At 36.8% G+C, this 8,852-nt stretch overlaps 2 protein-coding genes across 2 annotated transcripts in view; both read right to left on the bottom strand.

Moving 5' to 3' along the window:
• dusp19b (dual specificity phosphatase 19b) overlaps positions 1 to 576 on the bottom strand; it is a 6,732-nt gene extending 6,156 nt beyond the window's left edge. The window contains exon 1 of the mRNA XM_058395570.1: positions 36 to 576. Coding sequence (XP_058251553.1) covers positions 36 to 255 — 220 coding nt within the window. The 5' untranslated portion in view covers positions 256 to 576. The remainder of the gene's footprint in view (positions 1 to 35) is intronic.
• Positions 577 to 1,630: 1,054 nt separating this feature from the next.
• LOC131356505 (calpain-1 catalytic subunit-like) lies at positions 1,631 to 7,237 on the bottom strand. Its single transcript, XM_058395576.1, has 10 exons — positions 7,043 to 7,237; positions 6,670 to 6,709; positions 5,889 to 5,954; positions 5,244 to 5,301; positions 5,104 to 5,168; positions 4,650 to 4,718; positions 4,392 to 4,470; positions 4,077 to 4,193; positions 3,893 to 3,951; positions 1,631 to 2,954 (listed from the first exon to the last, which is right to left on the bottom strand). Exons 2-10 carry the CDS (start codon positions 6,703 to 6,705, stop codon positions 2,928 to 2,930), a joined length of 576 nt encoding a protein of 191 aa, XP_058251559.1. The 5' UTR covers positions 6,706 to 6,709; positions 7,043 to 7,237; the 3' UTR covers positions 1,631 to 2,927.
• Positions 7,238 to 8,852: the final 1,615 nt, after the last annotated feature.

The raw sequence follows: 8,852 nt of genomic DNA, 5'->3' as shown, positions 1-8,852 counted from the left end.
CTGTGTGGGGTTTTTAATAACAGTATCGATCTTACAGAGCAGGAGAAAGGGAGTAATGACTCCCACCTGAAGGTCTAAACACATATCTTGGACAAACCCGCAGGCGGCGCTCTCCTCTGCGACTACTGTTATATAACCGTCGTCGGCGCTTCGCGTTTCCACAAGGACCTTCCCGGTTGCTGTAGTGATGCGCGTGCTCTGTTTTTTGAGGCGCGCTCGAGAGAAATTCTGCAGCTCGTGCGAGAAGGACTGCATGCTGAAAAAAATCAAGCTGCTTTTTCTCCCCTTTACGCCTAAGAACTGCCCTCTAGCAAATAAAACAAACAAAAACGAGGTTTCTCCAAATACACAGATTCCCGGATGTAAACTCTAGCACACTAGCAGCTCTGCGTTTAAGAGCAAAAACGACCTTATTTTTCCTGTAACTAGTTCCATTATTTTTTAGCACGGGATTTCAGCCAATCAGAAACGTCGTTGTTGCCATAGCAATATTAACCGCTGCTTTACTGTTCTACGCCTTATTTTCAATTGAAGTCAATCTGCTGCTGAACTCATGACGAGTGAAGCGAGACACAAAACGGTGTTACATTTCAAAATAAAAGTCCTAAATTAAAGCCACTTTAGTAACTATTGTGATTTAATCAATTAAATTAATTGGCGCACGTATACTTTAACTCCTTAAACCTAAAAACTTTTGCTTCAGTCATAAAGATATACCTAGTATTAGTAGGACAGGGTTTCAGAACTTCATCACTGTTTGCTCTGGCTTGCTTAATAGGGATTAAAATGCACTCTGTATTTATTATTTGCCAGTTTTTAAATTTCCACTCAGGCATCAGTAACATTAGTAGTAAATAAAGTAAGACGTGTTGTGGTAGGCTACTTGTTCAGACGGCAGGTGTTGTCACTGGATCATATCTGTAAGTGGTGCTGGAGAGGACCGAGATATATAAAATACTCATAAACTCTTGTTGATAAACTATAAATTATAGCGCACACACACTCGAGTATGTACTGCCATCCATCCACCCATCACATGCGATTCATTCTGATTTACCCCTTCCCCTCCATCCATCAAATCTATCCATTCTGATCCTTTCCAATCCAAATCATCCACTACAGCTAATTCTCCCACTAATTCATCAATCCATCTATCCAAATACATTTCATCCATCTAATCCATACACCTGTTGTCATGGGTGGCTTGGTTAATTCCCTGTTGGAACACCAGCGGGCATTATACCCTGTGCCATGTGTCTTTGTTTATGTTTTGTGCTCTCACGTGTTTGCCCCACCCGATCCTTAGCCCGTTCACGCCTCTGCATACCTGTCCCTCGTGTTTCACTAATTAGGTCCCCTATTTATACCGGTTGTCTTGCATCTGTTGTTTGCTGAATCCTTATCTTTGGGCGCTGTTTTGTTAATCTGTGTTCTCTGGTTTTGGTTTGGTATTTTGTCCACTTCTTCCCCAATGTTTTCTGGTGTCTGTTCTTTTGTTATTTTATAATAAACCCCGTCTGATGTCTGTCCCTGCACTTGCATCCATCCATCCAGCCATCACTCTAGTATTTACATGCTTACCATAAACAGACACAAAAAAATGTATTTTAGAAATATATTTATTGATCAGATACATTTTTGAATACATAAAACTCAGTAAGTGTCTTTTGACCAGAGCATGGAGAATGCAACACAGGCACCGGCATGTCTTAATGGCTTGTTTTACAGTAATGTATTTGGCAAATGAAATATGAAATCATCTATTTATTTGCTAATTTTTATCTCTGAATCAGCTTTTAAACACAAAGTCATTTCATTTCACCCCTGCCATGTGTTTTGTATAAATATTCAATCAGACTGATAGGAACAGGAACTGTCTGGAAAACTGCCTCTCATAACAAAAGTACTTTATTTATTGTTCCCTGCAGAAATCTCATCATAGCTACTGTAGTAACAGGCAATTCCAACCTCCAGCATCGTAAGTGGAGATTCATTCAGCATATTTTAGGTATGGGATTGATTCCTGATTTGTAATTATTATTATTATTTTTTTACATTTTCCTGGTCAATCACAAATACTGTATAAAACCAACCAAACACACTAAAAAATAAAAATCAAATGGCACCCAAAGGGAACAATAAAAGGAATGAGGAGGAATAAGTAAAATGTATTTAACACTATGTTCCTTAATGCTGAAAAAAAAAAAATTATGTTCCTGAAAGTGTTGTTTTTTTGGTCACATTGGAATCACTTTTAATAATGAAAAGTATAAATATTGATTAATGCAATTTATATTATTTGGTTCATTTATTTGAAGTGTATATTAAATGTTATTTACTTTGTTATGATGTATTTATGATGTATTAATGCTGACTCTCTTGGTTTTTCTTCATGGTAAATAATGTTAATTATGGAAATATTCCTCACACACAGTGGAACAGTCTGAACTGGAATTGACTGATAGATAAGATTGAAAAGAATCCTGGCACAGGAAGTGAAAACATATTTGGTAACAAGGTAAGGTTCAGAATCCTTTCACTTGGCAGGAAAAGTATGCTTGCTTTCACATGGCTGGTCAGAGAGGCTGTAAACACTACACTGTCTGGCACTTTTTTTAAGACAGAGACTGATGACTTTACATGTATGGTGTTCTCAGATTGTGGCTTACTGTTTTGGCTTATGAGTAAATAACACACAGAACAGAGACTGGCTTCTTATATGGCACAATAGAACATAAACCCTTTAACCACTCCTTAAACCAGTACACCTTTAAAAAGAGAAAGAGAGAGTCTGGACTAAAATACTACTTGCATACCATCACCTTGAGCAATAATAATAATAAAAATGTGAAGAAGGCACTTCTGGACCAGATGGAGGGAGATATGGGTCTCAGTGCAAGAAGACAGGCATCCAGATGTCCGTCTGTTTAAGCAAACATTGTCAAAGATAGCCACTGGAAATGAGAAATAGGAAAATGGTTAGTCATAAATAAATCAAACAGTATTATTGTACGTATTATAGCACAGCACTGCTGAATTCTCTATCTGGATTTGTCAGAAGGTGTTTATTCATTTTCTCAGCTCTAACCTCCTACAACCTGGCGTCCTCATACGAGGACATCACGTTTTTGGTTGTGTGCATCATAATACTTAATTCTTTGTAACTGGAACCTGTTGTACACAAAAAGAAGTGGCTTAATGTTCAAAGATAATATCTGGTTATTGTATTAATTGGTTCCTCCCAACCCCAAATAGGTAGAAGAAATCTAAAAAGCAAGCTCAGGTCTTAGGAGGCTAAAATAGCTCTTGTTCTTGTATCTTCTTATTTTAATCAAGTGTTTGATTTAGAATTGCATTTCTTTTTGCTTAATCAGTGGTTACTTTGAATAGGTAGTTATTTAGAATGTTTCATATAAGCAAATAATTTTTTAACTAAGTCATAATAGTTTTCTATAATTAGACATTTATATAATATTTATGGAAAGAAGTTACCGGTGTCAGTTTTTTTTGTTTTGTTTTTTTGTTTTTTTGTAACAGTCAGTATGTTTTTATTACAGGAAAATCTCTCAGAATAGAGCATTTTTGCTCCAAAAAAGGCATGCAAATACATTTTTGTCTTGTTTCCAAGTGGATAAAGAAAAAACAGAGGTTGGTGAAGGAATGACTAATTATAGCTGTGATAATGTAAGCAATAAGAGGAACTAATTTGTTTTAAGTTCGTTAGACAACACTCTAAATGAAGACAAAAGTATGATGTTATTCTTAATTTAATATAAAAAATAATATGTTGACAAAAAGCTGTGCTATAAGAGAAATAAAACACAGGGTGTGATACCGTAGGAAACTCATTATATTTTATTCTATCAGATTAGGAGAAAGTTGAGGCTCAAACCTGTTTGAAGTTTAGGGTGATGAGTCCATCATTGTTAGTGTCTGAGGAGTGAAATATTTCTGCAGAAACAAACGGCAGAAAGTTACCCTGATGTTAGATTTTTGCAGCCATAGCCAGAGTCTAATGACATTGAGCACACAAGTTTAGGGCTAAAATATAATGCAGTGTTATTTAAGAGACTCACTGAACATGGCCTCCAGGTGCACTAGACAGGTGATGAAGTTGTCAAAGTTGACGGTCAGGTCCTGCTCTGTGTAGCGCAGCATAACAAGCTGGAATATATCACTGTTCAGCTTGAAGCCTGGTGAGAAAAGGAGAAACAATCTTACAAATGCACACACTATAAGACACTGATCACAGAAAGGTGCAGACAGACTGCAAGTATTGCATTATTTAAGGTCCTGGAGCATGTGCTTCTCCCCAGAGGTCCACTTTTCTTAGCCTTATCCCTGGAAAGACAATTATACAGGTAGATGTCATGATAAATGAAAGGACTCACCTGCTGCTTCAATGGCCCTACACATCTCCTGTGGGCTCATTGTACCAGACCTGTCCACATCAAACTTCCTGAACACTTCCTGAACAAGGAGAAGAAATAAACCAATTCTAAGTTGTTTTATATTCCATTCCATATTTTCTTAAAGTTTAGTCAAATGATCTAGCTAGTGTAATGGACATGGTATGTGTTATAACATTACCTGCAAATTTTCTCTTTTATAGAATTATTTAAGCAGGTAAAGACTTTAACCCAACTCACATTATAGATTTTGATTTTCTCCCACAGCACATGGAACTCTGTGAGTCCCAGCTTCCTGCTGCCATCTGTCTGAACACATCTGTCACAGAGAATAACACATGTGGGGAAAAAGACACAGACATGCTGTACGGACAGACTGAAGAAAAAGAGAGAAAAATAGACTGGTGCAAAGTACAATAAATGGACAGAATCTCAAGTGTGTGCTACTACAAAAGCTAGTACTAATACTACCACTACTTCTGCTACTACTACTAATAATAATAGTAATAATAATAATAATAATAAATTATAGGCTCAAACAAACAAATAAAAATGCAAATTTATATAGCTAAAAGGATGAAGAAAGGAAGGAAGTACTGAAGGACAAAGAAAGAAAGAAAGAAAGAAAGAAAGAAAGAAAGAAAGAAAGAAAGAAAGAAAGAAAGAAGTGTGTGAAGCCCTGAAGTAAGGATACATCCATGAGGTTGATCATACTGCGACACGCCTCCTGGCTAAAGCCATCTGTCTTCAGGTCTTTATCTATAAGAAAGCAGATAAGATATTTATCACTTATAATGAACTGTGTATGAACCAAATTCTGTTGTGAAGACTCACGCTTGCTGATGATTTTGTTCAGAATGGCCTGGAGCTCTTTAACACTGACCTTCTGGTCCTAAAAAAAACACAGTTCAGGATGCTCACAGAATTTTTAAAAATGTAACCTTCCCTTCCCCCACCCCCAAAATGTTTGCGCTATAGCTAATCTTTGAACTTGATCTTCTACATCAATATGCTGGAGTAAGGAAAGACAGGTAAAAACTGCCAGATTTCTTTGCTAATACCGGGTTGGATTAGCATTGATTCAAGTAGCTAACTTAATTGGCTAATAGCTAATGGCTAATATTGTAAACATAATATTTTTTCACTCATAAATTTTTGGCTGGATAGTTCCACTGGGTATGGTTTTGACAAATATCTATTCTTTCATTTAAGCACAGTTTCTCACTACTTATCAGGTCCCCAAAAGCAGCCTATAAAAATGTATTCTGTTGGTGAAAATTTCAGGAACAGAAAGCTCCATGTCTAGAATAAACAACCAAAACATTAATGTACACATTTAAATAATGAGCATAATTTCTGTATAGATGTAGAAGATTTCTAATATAAATATATACTGAGGGAATCCATGTAACAAAGAGCTGCAGAACATTTGAGATGCGTGCTTAAACCCTGCTTAACGCAGATCTTCTTGCTTCTTACCGGTCCTGCCAGCTGTTTGAAGACATTCTTGAATTGGGCATCGATTTGACTCTCATCCAAATAATTCTGACAGAAAGAAGAATGATATACAGAGAGAAAGTGCTAGTTTGCAACAAAATCGTAACATTTACTTTCTTTATCACTGGTGAGATTCTTGACATCTAACATCATGAGTGTATAGGTTATGGCTCTTTCAGGATTTTCAGAAGGAAATTTGATTAAAATTTTATTGGAAAGAGATATTAGAGGTTTATTTTATTTTATTTTTATTCAAGTTAAATAAAAGCTGGGTCCCAAATGACTAGACACTACACACTTACACCATGCACTAGGTACGTTATGTCTAGTGTATAAATATTTTCCCAGTCGATGGCAAATTACATCAAATGCACGTAACATGATACTACTAGCTTTAGCAGAATTTTTAATATGTTAAAAAATAAATCACACAACATGGACTAATTAAAAAAAAAACCTTTTGTACCACCTCTTGCCAACACAGTGTCATCTTAAAAAATTTTTCTCATAAAGGGGCAGCACCTGGTAGCACCACCTTGTCCACTACATAATCAAAGCTGTGAGGGTTGAGTGCATAAGATGTCCAACATTCCACACTTAATTTTTCCGGTTAAATAAAAAAAGTGCATCTTCCAGGTAAATGAAGTGATCTTCTTGTTATAACTTTCAGTCTCAACACATTACTTTAACAATTAATACTACAAAATACGTAGGTATGCAATTTTGGACACAACTTTGTGCATCTGCATGTTCCACAACTCACCACTCTGAGAAGAGAAACTTTTATTTCATCATCCATTTCCCTACAGCAGAAAGAAATACATTTGAGTCAGTTTGCGCTCAATCACTCTATATATGTGTACACAGCATAAAAATATGTAATGACAGACGTAAATTAATTTGCAATACAAGGACAACAAAAGCTGTTTCTGTAAACCAGTTTTTGGTTTTAATTTGTATAATATTTACAACATAATCAGTTGATTTACTAGATAGGACCTCTAACCTAATAGATTATCTACATTAACAAAACTTAAAGAGTAAAAAATGTTTCCTGAGTAAAAGAACACTTTATCCTATGAATATTATAACAGTATTAATATTCTATAGTTTCCTCACTCTTCCTCATCACTTACTCTGAGTCAGCGGGTTTTTCAGAGAAGACACGCAACAAGAAGTCGCCTTCTTTCTCCGGCTCAAATGTGGATGGGATGATGATGTATTCTCCAGAAGGAAGGCAGAATGGTGAACTTACCTCATGCAGGTTGATGAAGAACTCAGAGTGAGCAGTGGAGCCGTGTGTGAGGAAGAAATCTCGCCTCAGGTGACCTCCTCACTGAACTACCAACTGCCAGATAACACGCCCTTGAATTTAAGGTTGATCAGCTTGTGCGTCTACATACCTGAAGCTCACCCAAACACAAACATCTCCGTGTCTAATGATTTCATAGAGATAAGATTATACTTTTCAACTCGAAGTTCACACACAACCTCAGCAGCCATCATCATACCTGACTGGGAACCTGAAAGGATGGGACATGAGATAGTAAGAACAACAATAGTAACAAAAAATAAAGAGATAGCCACTGAAAATGAGAAATAGGAAAAAGGTTAGTCATATATAAATCTAGAAGCATTATATACATACATATCTTTTTATACCTAGACCTGGACTTTCTGGACTTTTTCTCTGGACTTCCTCACACATCACATTCTACCTCAGCAGATTGTTGCACACACATAACTGCACTACTCTGCACAGGTCACACTTTGATTTTGCACTGTCACTTTACCGTTTACATTTACATTTACTGTTAAATTGGATATTCATATTTATGTCTTATATATTTATCTCTCATGTATATATCATATTTTCTTATATATTATATGTTGTGTGTTGTGTGTGTATATATATATATATATATATATATATATACACTGGTGAAATGCACGACCTGCCACTGATATATATATATATATATATATATATATATATATATATATATACACTACTCACAAAAAGTTAAGGATAGTTTGGCTTTTTTTTTTTTTGGCATTTCAGGATGCACCTACAGTAAAATGCACTATAACTAGTACAGGTGAACTTAATTTGACCTTCTCTACACTTTTGAATGCACATGTCCAACTGTTCAGTGTTTCAGTACTTTTTGCATAACTTGCTGTTCTCTAACAAGGTGCTTAACGACAAAATACACAACTGGTGTTTGATCCATGAATCAACCAATAAATTTTCTGGTTCAATTAGAATTGGTATTTAAACAGTCCTCTTCATCATGCTGTTCACATTTTGACATCATGAAACCAAGACAACATCTAACAACTGATCAACAGTACCTCGCCATTGCAAGGCTTCAAACAGGATGTTCTCAGAGGGAAGTGGCCACTGAGCTTAAAGTGTCACAGAGTGTCATTAGCAGGTTGCGACTGAGATACAGAGAGACTGGAAGAGTCAGAGAAAGGCATAGAAGTGGACGTCCTTTGGCCACATCCCATGTTGATGACGCTTCATTGTGAACAGGGCCCTGCGGAACCGGATGATGAATGCCACTCAACTCCAGGCACATTTAAGGGAGGTGAGAGGCACCCAAGTGTCACGTCAGACCATTTGAAACCGTTTACATCAGTGTGGTCTGTGTGCTAGATGACCTGCAAGGGTACCTGACCACACCACCAGGCACAGGCATAATTGTCTTGCATGGGCCATGGAGCATTTACGCTGGACGAGGGACCAGTGTGCATCAGTGCTGTTCTCTGATGAAAGTCGATTCACGTTGAGCAGAAATGATGGCCGCCAACGATGTTGGAGACGCCAAGGGGAGCACTATGCATCAGCCACTGTTGTTGTTACAGTCTGGGCAGGTGTGTCTACTCAACAGAGAACTGTCCTACATCTTGTGAATGTTACAGTGACAAGCCAATACTACC

The sequence above is a fragment of the Hemibagrus wyckioides genome, linkage group LG07 (genome assembly GCF_019097595.1).
Source record: "Hemibagrus wyckioides isolate EC202008001 linkage group LG07, SWU_Hwy_1.0, whole genome shotgun sequence".
Classification (NCBI taxonomy): Eukaryota; Metazoa; Chordata; class Actinopteri; order Siluriformes; family Bagridae; genus Hemibagrus; species Hemibagrus wyckioides.
The sequence above is the reverse complement of the archived record's forward strand: the minus strand, read 5'-3'. Positions and strand labels throughout refer to the sequence as shown.